Source organism: Meleagris gallopavo, chromosome 5 (assembly GCF_905368555.1).
Source record: "Meleagris gallopavo chromosome 5, MGAL_WU_HG_1.1, whole genome shotgun sequence".
Taxonomy (NCBI): domain Eukaryota; kingdom Metazoa; phylum Chordata; class Aves; order Galliformes; family Phasianidae; genus Meleagris; species Meleagris gallopavo.
Genome location: NC_139408.1, coordinates 226,969 through 241,462, shown reverse-complemented (window position 1 = coordinate 241,462; position 14,494 = coordinate 226,969). Strand labels below are relative to the sequence as shown.

Genomic DNA, 14,494 nt, shown 5'->3' with positions numbered 1-14,494 from the left:
GCTGAGCATAGCAGTCAGATGATACCCAGGAGTCCATGACGTTGTTGAGCTGTAGTCACTCATTTAATTATCGAAATGAACGTGGGTCTTTGGATGGGTGCAACAAACAACCATGCATAACCAGGGGAGGGGAGCAGTGAAGGGAAAGGTGGGCACTACTGATAGTTGTGCATTTGTTAAAGAGCTGGATGAGACAAGTTCTTACCATGAAGTGTGTTGTACGTGTATTTTGAGGCTGTGCTAGTTCACGTACTTGATAAATACATAACGTAAAGACAATTTTCTGTCTTTTTACTGTAGTGAGGACAGGCTTGCAGTACTGAAGCACTCAGAAAGCAGTCTTTCAGAAAGTGGAATGTTCAGCATGCTTATAGAGCCCAACGGAGAGCACCTTTATCCGGCAAAGCAACGCTAGTTCGTTGCTGAACAACTGGGAAAGGTCAGTGTAGAACCCCAGTGGTTACAACCAGCAGCCCAGGCGCGGCTCCGAGCCGCTCGCTATTTGCTGCACTTCTTTGAGAGCCGCACCGATGTGCGGTTCGGACCCAGCGCCCCGCCTCGGCAGCGAGCAGGGGCTGAGGTCGGCTGGGTTTTTGCCCCCCGGGCTGCCTGAGGCATTCGGGTGCCGCCGAGCTCCGCCGCTGCCCCGTGCAGCGCGGGCAGGGAGTGCGGTGCGGCCTCTGGGCTCAGCGCTCCGCGGCTCCCCGGGGCTCGGCTCACTTCTGCCGTCAACTTCTCCCGCGGACGCGGCTCGCTCGCCCGGCGGGGCCCCGGCTCTCCGCTCCCTGTAACGGTCAGCGCGCCGCTGCCGTTCGCAGGGCTTTGGAGTCGCGGCGTTCCCACGGTCGCGGTGGTGGCGGCCGTGGGGCGATGCGCTCCGCCCCGCTCCCCCCCGCCCCGTCCCATCCCGCGCTCGGCTCCCGCGGCTCCGGACGGCAGAGCGAGGCCGCCCCGCGCCGTGCGGAGGCAGCGCTTCGCCGGGAGCTGGGCGAGAGCCGGCTCCGTGCTCCCGCCCTCCTCCATCCCTTTCTCCCTCCCTCCCCGCCTGTCTCCTCCCGCGCTGCCCCCTCCCCGCCTCTCCCCTCCCCTCTCCGCGCCGCAGCCTCCCCCGGGCCGCCCGGCGCTGCCCGAGCTGTGCGGGCGCCGAGGATGGCAGCGCGGCTGCGGCCCCTGGCCCTGCGGCTGCTGGCGCTGACCTTCCCCTTGGTGGCGAGGGGCTTCTCCGACGAGACCCTGGAGAAAGCCGCCAAATCCGAGGGCTACTGCAGCCGGATCCTGCGAGCCCAAGGCACCAGGAGAGAAGGGTACAATGAATTTAGCCTGAGGGTGGAGGGCGATCCGGAATTCTACAAGCCTGGAAACAGTTACCGCGGTAAGTTGGTCGTCTCCTTCTTCCGACAGCAGGGGGAACGGGCTGGACAAGTGTCCGCGAAACTACGGCGAGTCCCTGCCTGTCAGCTCCCCATCCCTCCCGGCGTGCGACTGCGTGGGCTCAGGCAGGGTAACGTGCTCCCACGCGTTACTTTATTGGGGATGCTTTGATGACAAGTGAGAGCGAGTTCCGTTTCACGGCATCGCTTTCGCTCCCGAGAACTAACTCGATATCAGGAGGAATTTCCTTTCTTTTACGAATTCTCTCTGCCGGCTGTGCTCTAGCGCAGCGTTACAAGTTGGTGGGATACAAAACGAGCTCTTCCCCCGCTCGCCTGCTTCTGTGGGATTTCTTTCTAGCCCTGCAAACGCAGCGCAGCGAGGGGAAGCTTCACCATCCAGCAGGAAGGAGAGGGAACTCGGAGCTGGTTGTTCTTGCCCTGAAATGTGAATGTTAATATAATGAGTTAGCATATGGGCAAACAGTGATGCAGCATGCTGCCAGCTTCCCACATTTTCCACTTCTGTTTATCCCACCCCCTGTTTTTTTCCTGGAGAAATGAACAGATGGCTCAAACAGGAAAGAGGCAGAGGAGACTCTGCTAATGACCACTGTAAATAAGAGATGGAGACACTCATTCTCTGTTTAGCATTTTGCATACGGCACTTGAAATTAACTTCCAAAGCACACTTCAGCATATTCTTCTAATTAATAGAATACGGGCAGGTTTTAGCCACTTTTCCTGTCTCTGCATGTAACCCCTTTGGAAACAAACCTTCTTGGAATATTCTTTTAACTTGGTGTTTTCAAGTCCTCTGTGAGGAGATTGGGGCTTTTTATGTACCACTGTCTGTATCTTTTGTAAGCTAAATGTATGGTTTCTTGGGGAAATCATCACTTTGGAAAATGGATTTTGAGAGTTTCTTCTAAGTGTTTATCCTGACCTTCCTTAGAGTCAGTGCAAAGAGCAACGTTTTTCCCCTTGCAGAAACGTGGGAGTTTTAGTACAGACAGGGAGAGAAAAGTGTCCGCATGGCGTAAGTGTCGTGTTCTCGAAAAGAATGGAAAAAATATCTGCTGCACTGATGAGCCTGTTTAGGGCATTAGGCTCTAACTTTGTGTGATTTGTGTTTGTTGTTTTTTTTTTTTTTTTTCCCCTCAATAACTGATATATTTTAATGTGCTGTAAGAAAACACATTACCCACTGTTAACTGCTCCAGGCATTAGGGTTAGTACTTGAGTTTGAAGGAGTGCATGCTGCATGTCACCTGGATGCGCCTACCAAGCAGCATGAAATAGGTGACAGGTTCTCTGCCAGTGACAAATGTGTTAATGCTCTTGGGAGGTCTGAAAACATACGTCTGGGAAGACATTCCTGGATATCTTCATTCACCTGCCAAAGAGTTCGCTATTCCATGGGAATGTAGGGGTGAGGAAAGTCCCAGGTGACTTGGTAGGACAAATGTTGTAGATCTGCTCTTGATGTTAGGAGGCTGTTGAATACAGTAACCACATCACTGTATTGCAGTATCTTAGAAATGAGAAAAATGCATCTAATAAGAAGTTGTTAAAATGCAGACCAAGCCACGTGCCTAGGGTTTTGATATTTGGAATTAGAGGTTCTGTTGGCATGTAAATGTACACGAATTGTCCTTCAAGGACACAGAATGGTTGGAAGAACGTAAGTAAATGTTGCTGTAATGCAGATGTTATTCATGGCAATAACTAGAACTGATACAGGAAGTTTTAAGAGCTTGTTCTGTAGTACAACTAATGCTGTATTAGGTTAGGTAATCAAGGAAATCAAGTGTGGCATTGTATCACACCTGTGATGGTTTTTAGCTGCAGATGACTGGATATACTACACTGCAGAAGATTCACACAACCTCAGCTGAGTTGGAGCCAGATCTGCCTGTTTCCATGGCCCCTGTTTGATCTAATGCAATCTGGATCCTTGGCACATTCCCTAGTGAGCTCCCCGAATACACAGGGATTTCTGCAGGGTGGATGGTGGAGGAATGAGCTCTGCATACAAATCCTGTGCTCCATCAAACGGTTGGCACAGGGGAGTCTGTGAACCATGGGTTGATGTGGGGGTGCAGTGGGATACAGGAGACCACGGGTCACTGCTCTTTGTTGTCTTTAGGAAAGCTTCAGTGGCCTTCCTGCGGTTACCTTTAGATCAGCAGGAGTCTGTCTGGGCGTGCTGAAGTCTTGCTCTCCATCTCGATGGAGCACAAGGAGAAGAAAATGGCTCTGAGCTTACAATCATCTCTATTTTCACGTGGCACCTCCTCTGGACCCCAAACACTGGTAGCAGCAAGCAAACATAAGGATGCTTGCTGCTGTCTTAGGCGGTGTGGAACGAGGTGGCAGTAGGCTGAGTAGCCATCCTTCTATCCTCCCATCATGGGAGTGATGGACTTTGTGGCTTTTCTCCCTAAGGATGGTAACCTGACAGACTCCTCGCATCTTGTTTGGGGCACAGCCTGTAAGTGGACTTTTCTCCCATAACCCTAAGGAACGTTGGGTCTCTTTTTTTCCATGTTTTCCTTCTGCCCAACACGTGAATTGTCTTTACTTCAACAAGTCCTTATTTTGTAAATGTCTGAGCACTTTTCACGGTTCTCAAGTTGCAGATGGAAGTAAATATAAGAAGCGTACGTGCATTGGCTGATATTTGTGCATCTGGCTTATGCAGCACACTGTAAGGCAGGTGCGGGGCTCGGTGTGCTGCCCCAAACCCAGGGGCTCTGAGCCCCCCGCTGGGGGGTGGGGGGAGAGCATCGAGCGTGCGTGCACGGTGTGAGGGAACTGGGGATCTGTCTGGTGGGGGATGGAGGCAGACAAAAGGAGCTGGTGATATGTAAGCTTGCCTTTAAAGTGCAGTCCTTAACTTGGAGGTTTAATTGATCCTTACGGGAAGTTCTCATTGTTCAATGAGCGCTAATGAACGTAAGCGCCGTGGGAGGGATTCTCAGCTGCTCTTTCAAATGACACAAACGGAGTTGAGCCCGAGGAGGACTTTCAGCTCTTGTGCAACACGGAGCCGCTATCTGCGTTCCGGCGGCTCCGAGCGCAAAGCGAACTGCAGTTTGCGTTGCTGGCACAAGCGCTCCGGAGCCAATAAGGGCAGGTATCCCTGCACCGCGGAGCTTGGGCAACCGGCAGGAGTGCTGTAAGCCAGATCGGATGCCAGTATTGGCCCAGCTCAGGGATACCCAAACCCCCCAGGAACCCGTCTGCTCCAGGGTCCCCCCCTCCTGTGCCTAGTGTCCCCAGCTCCGGCGCCCCCGGGGCACCGTGTCTCCCTGTACGGCTGGCTGCGTGCACAGCTTCAGCCGGGTGTGCAGGGGGAAGGGCTGCACCGCTCGTGTCAGAACGAAGCACGGATTTTTTATTCTGGGTTAAAGCGACTGTGTAACCGCAGCATGAGTGCTGCTAACCCCAGGCATTCAAAAAGTATGAGTCAGGCTTTGGAATTCTCGTCATCTTTTTTTTTTTTTTTTTTTCCTGCTGCTGAAGGCTTTTATAGCGTTTAGCATCCTCTGTTTTATAGGTAGATGTTTTCTTGAAGATTTTGGAAACTGTTTGGTCTGAGCTGTGAAGTTCTGACGAAGATGGTGAAAACTGTTGAGTCAGTTCACAGCTGGATTCTCTGTTTCCTTGCATAAGCATTTCAGTATTTCTGGTGTAACCTTTTACTCATGGTGATTCAGACTTTAGAACTGCATGTAATATATGGAAAAAGTTATTGTATGTAAAAGACCTTCATGGCAATTAGTTTCTAAGAACCAGTGTCCAAGAGAGTGTGGTGGGTTGATCCTCACTGAGTGCAGCGGTGCTCTTCTCAGTTACTGCATCTGGCCGTGGGTTTCCATTTAGGTGGGGCTGCAAATGTTTGTAAAGCTGGGCTAATAATGCTAATTTTGAAGCAGTTCATGCAGTAGTAGATGGAAGCAATGTTTAGAAACGTAATCGGAAACTTCAGCCCTATTATGGTGCCACTCATTTCCTGTACATACGATGTTTCTTTCTCCTAAGAGACAGTGACGTTTTAGCTCATAGTAAGACTCCATGGAACGAACAGAAAAAGTGCACAGGAAATCATGAGAGCTGGGGGGCTTGCTATTATGCCCATCAATACTTGGTATTCCTACAGATGTTCACAAAGAAAGCAAGAACTCTCCTTGGTCTCAACGCAGCACTTGCAGTTTTTAACCTTTTGTGCATCTCTGTGGGCCATTCTTCAGAGGTGGTCAGAGAAGCTGCATGTCTTTGTATAAGCAGCGTGGGACCTGGACCCAGATACAGCTCATTAATACTAGAAACCTCCAAATAGCCCGTTTTATATTTTTCTGCTAGCGAATATCTATATCAGAAAGGTCCATTTATTCCACGTGAACTCTGATGTTGTTTGGACTCCTCGCCCTGTTTGTGTGTAAGGTACTCTCTCCTGAATGCTCTTCTGTAAAGCAGTGTTGGCAGTTGTGCTTTGCTCATGAAAGCTGTGGGTGGTCTTAGGTTTTTATTATGCCAGTCAGGGTTAGAGAATGACAATTGTGTACTGCAAGCAGTGCTGTCTGCATCATGCTTGAAGTAAAAGTTACTTAGAAGTACTTGTAGTCAGATTTTCTGACTGTTTCCCTTCAGTTCAAACAGTTTTCTCAAGATTTTTTTCTCTGTTTCAGACTAGGATTCCTATAGGGTGTTGAGAAAAGTTCAGTAATTTTAAAATGCCCCCAAAGACCTTCCTCAAAATACCTCCCCAGTCCCCTTTTCTTAATAGCGTTCAGAAGAGCCATAGCTGACCTGTAACTCAGGTAGGGTCTCGTGGGTGATAGTTAGGTGCTGGAGGCAAATGGAGGATTGGAGTGTGGAGAAGGGTGTTTTATTCACAGAGTCATAGAATCATAGAAAGTCCTGGGTTGAAAAGGACCACAGTGATCATTGAGGTTCATCCCTCCTGCTGTGTGCAGGGTCGCTGACCACCAGACCAAGCTGTTCAGTTATTTTAGTCCATGTTGTTCTTCTGGTCATATCTTCTCCAAGCATGCCGTAGGCAGACTAAGGCCAACTCCCAGCGCTGTTAGGGCTTCTCTCATCCCACTGACATCACTGAAAAGCATAGAATGTCATGGAGCTCGGCCTCGAGCCTGAGATAGCAGGAAAGGCTTTAGGGCCAAAAATCTCAGTCACAAGCTCAGCTCACGGTCAAGCCTCACCAATATGAGACTTCACTTTTTAGCCACATTTGGCAAGTGTCTAACTGCAGTAACAGCCACCTGCAGAATAATTCATTCCAAGTTGGGGAAAAAAAAAGGTCTGCTTTACTGTTTTGATGATGTGTAGGATGCTTTGGGTACCCAAGCTGGCAGCACAATCATTACTTTACTCAGGAGTTTATCTTTTATGTCCTGTCCTGAGGTTAAGGAAGAAGAAGGCTATTTGAAAAGTTAGCACCTCCATGGGCTGGAATGCTGTGCTGGGGTGGGTGGTGTGGTTAGATTGCTTTGTAGTCAGACACATTCTGTGCTTTAATGCTTAGAGCTTTGTCTGGGCTCAGAGCTGGACAAAAGCTGAAGCCAAATGTTTTGGGAGATGTTCCTTCACATAAAACTAAAGAAAACAACAACAACAAAAATCCTCAACACCACCACCACCACCAAGCAATCTCCTGTAGAGCTGAGCAGATAAGCTTTCATTTAGGGGGAAAGACAATGGGATGAACAAAATAGTTGAGACACATCACATCAGCATTCTGGTAGTGCTTTTCAGTTTACGTGGAAACTCGGACTGAATTTTTTTGTATTCTGGCTGGCTCTGCTCCATGTTGTAAGTGCTTGAGCTTTTGTTAGTAGCAACTTAACTCAACCATGTTTCGTGCTGAACTGTGAAACGGTAAGCACACGACTGTTTTCACAATTAACTGTGTGCTTTCTCTGTTTCTTGTATGTCAGTCACACTTTCTGCTGCCACTCCTGCCTACTTTCGAGGATTCACATTGATTGCTCTGAAGGAAGGAAAAGAAGGTGATAAAGAGGAAGACCATGCGGGAACGTTTCAGGTGAGAGATCTTTTCCTCCAGAAGTCTGTTTCCTTTCATGCTGGGCTCCGAGGGAACTATTTCTTGTACAAGAAGATGAAGAACATGTGAAAGTAAGCATAAATATTTGTGGATGGTGACATGAGAACTGTATAACGTGCTTTATATGCCATGCAATCACTTTGAGAGGTCGTGGTTTTGATACTTTTACTTCATCTTTCTTTTCCACTTTTTTTTTTACAGTTGAACATATGCCTTAATTACTTGAAATAGAGACACCTGAATTTCTTATCCGAAGTGAATATGTAATTTGCTTTATTCGTGTTTTGGTTTTTGTATTTCCGTGCTTAGAAATTCTTGTCCTTTCAGATGTAGATTACCGTTTGGAGAATTGTGCTTGCCTCAGCTGTAATGACTGTTTTATCAGTCATAAATTAGGTTCTGCGGTTTTATTGATGCTTAGTAGATCTTAATGAACGCATTCAGTGGGATGGAATGTTGTTTATCATTATCAAAAGAATCGGAGTCCAGATTGATGATTCACAAAATAGCATTTCAAGCTAATTCAGAATCACGTTGCACGAGAAGAATTCTGGAAATTGAGATCTCACATCATATTTTATGAAAACTGATAGGAATTGGGTAGTTTTGTTGTCTCAAATGAGACATTGTTTGCTGTTTGACTTTCCAAAGTTACAAATACAGTTTGTTATACTGATTATAGTTTACAGGATGGGTAATTATACTGATATTCATTTTAATAATGGTAAATTTTGCTTGTAACTCACTTGCCACCAAGAAGCATCTCTATTTTATGAAGAGAAATACTCAAAAGCTTTTACCTGGAGCCGTTAAGGGTATTCTACTGTCTTCTTTTAAATTGAATGGTTTTTTACTTTTAGCTAATATAATGTGGAAACTCAATATGTATTTGAGGTGCCTTGAGGTGTCTTTGTAGCTTTCATACATTTTCTAAGAAAATTTGGAATAAATAAGACGACAATTGATGTTGGAATAATTCTCCTTAAAATTAAGTGTTTTCTTAATGTGGTTTCGGAAAAATCTGTTAAATATGGATTTTTCTTAAAAAAGTAAACTCATGTTCAGGTCTTATCTGATGTTAAGAAACAGAGATGGTCTGCTTCATACGTTTTAAAATGAACTTGTCACCAGTAGTTCCTCTGTTTCAGTTATTAATGTCTCCATAGCATGACGAATGGGAAAGACTTGGCCTGAGTTTGTCCCTTATGGCCAGATTTATGTCTAACATAAAGGGAGAAACTTGCTAAGCTTTGCTGGAGCACAGAGTGGGAAACAATGGAAATTCTGCACGCAAAAAATAAAAAGTCTGATGGATCTCAGTGGAGGAAAGATTGTTTAATTAGTTTTATTGTATCAATTGCAATCTGAAGTCAGTATTCTAATTGGCAGGTAGAGCTTCAAATTTTATGCATAACTAAATTTGTATTTCTGTGGTGCAAGCTGTACTCATTGTGCTCATCCCACATCGACACAATTAATGGAAGCTCATTCACATCCTGCCAGTCCTGCTTGTGTTCATACAGGTTTAAGCTTTTCATTTAATTATCCCATGGGAGCTTGTGTTATTGTTAAATACTGATATCTTTTGTAAGATGGCTACGTGCTAGTAACTAGAAGGGAAGAAGGAAAGTTTATTATGAAGGTTTGCGCTGTTAGCGTTGCAACGAAGATGCTAATGGCTTAATAAGTTCGCAGAGTAAGAAAAAAAATGTGTACAATCACATGCATGCCACTTGCAGCTATGTATTTCCAATGCTCTAATGCAGAATACGTTATCCAATGAATGAGCTAATGGAACAGAACTCAAACTGTTAAATAGTGGCAAAAGAACTAGATGCCACTCGTGGGCTGCTGGCATAATGCTTTCTCGCCACAAGGAGATATTTACTGTTCATCACAACAGCAAAGAACATGAAACGCACTGCATGAAGCCAAGTGCTTCGCTGATTTTAACAAGTCTTCGTAATGAAGCTGTGATAGAAGGAACTTGAGGTTGACAAACGCATTTTTTCGCCCCCTTGGAAAGCATAAACCACTGTATTTTCAAGCCTGTCAGTACCACTTCTCATTCATGAGATATGGATTACGCTGACATCTGTGGACAAAACCCACACCATAAGCTGTGCTCAGGTGAGGATCCCATGGGGCCATGCCTTTTGGTTTAAAGATTGAACTGAGCAACATGCGTAATGCTTCAAAACAGAGTAGAGGGCATGTTTTTGAGCAGGAAGGTGTTGAGTGAAGGTGTCAGCAGCTGGTAGAGCCATTGTACGCATGGGTTTTGGGGTCACAGTCGTACTGCAGTAGGTGGTTTTGCTCTGCAGCCCCTTGTGAAGGATGAATGTGCCGTGACGGCCTGCTGTGAGTTTACCCAGCAGCTTTGCTCTCTTGCAACCTTCTCATGGCTCATTTACTTTTGCCTTGACTGCGAGTCAGCAGGTATGGTCAGTCTTCATTAATCATTAAGCTGCTGCGTCTTGATTCTTCTGTAAGTAGCACAGCTGTTAAAATTCTTGGTCGGGCAGGTATTTTTCTCCTGTACTTTTTTTCTTTCTTTGGTACTTCTCATAGAGTAGAGACCATTACAGAAGTGCAGTTTGTACTCCATTGTTCTAAATCTGTTTTTCACTGAGGAAATTAGGATTTTAGATCTGATATGTTACTATTGGTTCTTTACCAATGCGACCAAACTGTTTTTCTTGGTTCTTGCAGCACGCCTTGAGCACAATTTGTGCTTAGCATAAATAAATCACATTATTTCCCACAAACATACGTTACATTAAATATAACTGGGGAGTTAAAGATGCCAAATTCAGCTGCAGAAGTATTACCAGAATGTAATAACACAGCTCTTACTTACGCAAATGGTAATTGCACAGCTCTGGGGTGCAGTGTAGCACGCTGAAAGCTTGGGATGCCGTGTCCCACTGGTCTCTTTGCAAGAGCTGTTCCCAACTGTTGTCATGCGGAGTGCTGATCCTTCTGCTTAGTAATGATGACCGACAGTCTGCAAACTGAAGGCAATTGGAGGGCAGGTTCTACTCAAAGGCAGCAATCAAACTGATAGACTGGAGAGCAGTATCTATAAGGCTGTTTTATTTGACATGTATATGCACTGCAATAGATTTAGTTTGGTCAATAATATAGATTAATAGAAATTTAGTCCTGAATCTCATTTAATCTATTTTCCTTCTCAGAGGAAAAATAAATGCTCCAAGAAAATCCTTGGGGGTGTTTTCTGCATGTTTTCAAGAAGCGTTCAACAGCAGCAAGAGATTCGTAACCTCTTCAAGTGTTCGAACCCCTTGATTTAACATTGTATGAGAAATTGAAGAAAGACTATCTAAAACTTTTTGCTGATGTCTAACCTGAGTTGTCTTTAATAGTGGTCAGATTGTTCTCTTATTAGATAGTTCTCCAGAATTAGGAACTTCCTTGGTATTTTCTGAGACAGTTACACTGAAATTTCCCTTAATCTCTCTCCAATTCCTTACACTTTCCATTTGTATGTTATTAAAATTAACTTATTTTTCCTTGTTGAGTTTTGCCTTTTATCTTGTCAAGTTGCAAGTTCAGTCTTATTCGTGTTGCCCAGAACTGTGCAAAGTTAGTCAGTTTGAGCCCCTGGTACGCAACCATATAGAATTCAGACAGGATAGTCCTTTGAGAACATCATAATTCTGTTCTCTTCAAGCAGATTTCTCTAAGTGTACACAACTTAACTGTCCTGCGGGAACATTTTGGTGTTGTACAGGAGGTCCGTAATGAGTTTCTAAGCCCTTTCTTGCACATACTGTTGCCTACGTAGTTATTCATCATTTATGCCTATTGGTTTTGTTCCTTCTCAGTGTGGATCTTTGTACTGGTCTTGCTGAATTTCATCTTGACTGCATTTTGAATTTATCAAGGAAATTATCAACTGTAATGCTATCCTTCCAATGTGCTCAGCATTCTTCCAGAAGTTGTTGCTGTTTATGAGGTTTATAAATACTTGTTAAATAACAAACCGGTCAGTTGTGTGCAAATGTGACAAGTTTTTCTCATGTATGGGGATAAACTGAGTCACACGGACTCAGAACTATACATTTCTCTCGTTTTGGCCTAATCTGCACTTAGATTCTTAAGTTACGTCTGCTGTTTTTGTGATATTTTACTACTGAATGTTTACCTGAAGCTTTCCTTTTACTCTGGACAAGAGTTCTTAGTTTAGGTCTCTTAAGTTTACCACCCTGTAGTGAAAAACTAGTGTAAGAACAGGAACAAGATCAAGGTTTTGCTTAAAAGATATATGTATGTGTGTGATGCTTATAATAATTAGGTCTTTTCTGCTTAAGTAGACTCATGTAAAGGAACCTGAAGTAGCAGTTGATAAGTAAGGCTCAAGTGGTCTTCTGCCCTAAGTCATTTTTCTCTTAAGTTATTCTGAAACTGCGCCAATGTTGCCTTTGTTTGCTGAATGGTGATCATTTCTTTTGATGCTGTTTTGCTGAATGATGGGTTTACTGAAGCTTTCAGATTAAAAGATATTTTTATGAAGTTCTAACAGAAGCAAGTCCTTGGTTGTTGTGTTCCTGCATTTTACAGGACTCGTGCATCTTTTTAAGCAGTTGATATACTGCATTTTGAAAAGCGTAGTTTTAAAAAGCTTTTAGCCACTTGTAAAGATGTATTAGATCTTGTATTTATATTCTTAGTTTATATTTAAAAAAAAAAGGACCACTTAATTGTTCAGCTTTTAATTACCAATGTTTGTTTCTTTTGAAAAAAAGCTTATGCCCATGTATGAGTGTATCAGACAACAAGTAAATGGCTTATTCTCTGATGGATGGAATGATGTAGTTTTGTTCAGGCCTTGCCTAGTGTTTTGTTCCTGTTTGCATTCTGTTCCTCCCCAGCATCTTATTGCTGGACCGGAGTCAGTCATCATACTGTCTATAAGCATAAGGAAATAATTAATTTTTACTCTGACTTGATGTGAAATAGTCATCCATTGGTTTGCAAATAGTGATATTGATTTCCAGTTCATAGTAATATTGTGTCGCTTAAGTTTCTCAGTAAAGCTTTGTCACAGCACTGAAAAAGTCACGTTCCCCTCTAGTTAAAATTACTAACTCGTTGAGGTTTTCGTGGAGGAGGATTGTGAATTTACAGGTAGGAAACTTAGTCTTCAAGTGACAGATCAAGTGAGAGGAGTTAAGAAAAGGATGGACTCTATTTATTTCCTTGCAGCTTTAAACCTAGTAATTGGTTTGGTAGTTGGTACAACCTGTGTACCTCACTTACATTTATCAGAGTAATACAAAGCAGTGTGTGTTGGCTTTTCAAAGAGATACGGATGCTGTACCACCCTCCTTCCGAAAAGAGTGTGTGTGTGCAGTTGCATCCAACACGCTAAATGAAAATTCTATTTCTGAAGTTTTGATCAGTAGTTCTGTCGTCATCAGCAGGAGCTAAATAGATGTGAAACAGCTGTATACAGTCATTAAATTCATGATCCGATGCCATTATAGAACCGTTAAAGATGAGAGACTTGGGATATGCCAGGTATGTGATTTAGAGACTTGAAAGGAGAGATGAATTTTGAATCTGTAAAATTAAGTGTCATATTTAATTCTCTGGCAAATGCAAAAGACTAGGAGTATTTATTCCTGAATTTCTGCTAAATCCAGTCTTGGCTTGGAATTACTTTACGAGAATCATTGTGCATGTTATTCTAGGCAAATTCAGTGGTAAAATGGGCTTTACTTCCCGTTGTGTGTAGGATGGAATTGGTTGTCCTTGGTGTAAACTTTCACACATTTTCTAGAACTCGCTGACTTCCACATTGTGATACTCAGGGGTTAAACTTGAGCTTATAAAATAAAAGGCTGTCACAACAAGTAATAGTGATGGGAAAATGTGAACAAGCACTTGGAATGAGATTACACAGAAAAATCTCCAGTACATGGGAAGATGTAGACCTGAACCACTTACTGGCAAGGTTTTGGTTAAAACTGTATTGCTTCGGACAGTGAAAGGTAATTCTGTAAAACAAAAGCGATGAGCGCTGGGAACTTTCAGAAGGGGAACAGCTCTGTGGTAGCTATTATTTGCTGCTGATGACACTGTAGAAAAAGCAAATTAGATTCTTATCACTCGGTTTGTTTGTTTTTTGACCCTTCATTTACTTTTATTTTGTTTCTTCTTGTTTGAGCTTGTGTTTAAATGAGGCATTTTTATGTTCATTCACCCGTTTTTTGCTTATACTATATACCAGCTTGTTACACCACAGGAATTTTTTCAAATGATTATTTATGTAGTTGCCATGTCTTTTGGAATTAATTATTGAAGCCATACGAAGGCACAGCCAAAACCAGAAAACATAAGAAATTTGTAGATATTATGTGTTTGATTGCAGTGGATGCTTGAAGTACTAGCTAACATTTAGTAAGAGGAAAAATACTGAACTTTCGTTGACAACTTGCTTATGTCAACTCTGAGTGTTTTCCTGTAGCTTACTGGTTTATTGCTTAATAGGAAAAGAGACCTTCTGCTGAAAGCTTGCTGAGATTTATATGAACTCTTTCACCATGGATGCTGGGAGAATGAGAGACAGCAGGTACAAGCTGAAACAAGGCAGGGTAGGACTTTGTGATGACGGTAAGGCAGTACCACAGACTGCTTAGAGATGGTGTGATCTCCATCCCTGGAGGTTTTCAGGACTAGCCGGGATACAGGTACTCTTATTTGTAGCAATGTACTGCAATAACTGGAGTTATGAACAGATGACAATGCTGACAGCACTACCAGGTGCCAGCACATACAGAGCGGTTGCGTGCAGTCTGTAGCGAGAGACGTACGTTCCTCCATGTAGGCATATGAAATCAATGACTTAAGAGTAATATTGATGTATTGGTATATAAAAGTATGCCTAAATATTGCTAAATATTCCTGTCTTAAGCATGAAAACCAGAAGACCTCTTCCAAATCACGCCTGCCTTCAATAGGGTCTCCTCATGCTGATGGAAAGCAGTATCTGACTTCCCCTCAGACA

General features: G+C 43.7%; 1 protein-coding gene across 1 annotated transcript in view; it reads left to right on the top strand.

The window, feature by feature from the left end:
• Positions 1-908: 908 nt before the first annotated feature.
• Positions 909-14,494, top strand: part of SPON1 (spondin 1) — a 169,863-nt gene continuing 156,277 nt past the window's right edge. Inside the window, exons 1-2 of the mRNA XM_085223839.1 lie at positions 909-1,372; positions 7,334-7,440. Of these exons, the coding sequence (XP_085079965.1) occupies positions 1,150-1,372; positions 7,334-7,440 (330 nt within the window). The 5' untranslated portion in view covers positions 909-1,149. The remainder of the gene's footprint in view (positions 1,373-7,333; positions 7,441-14,494) is intronic.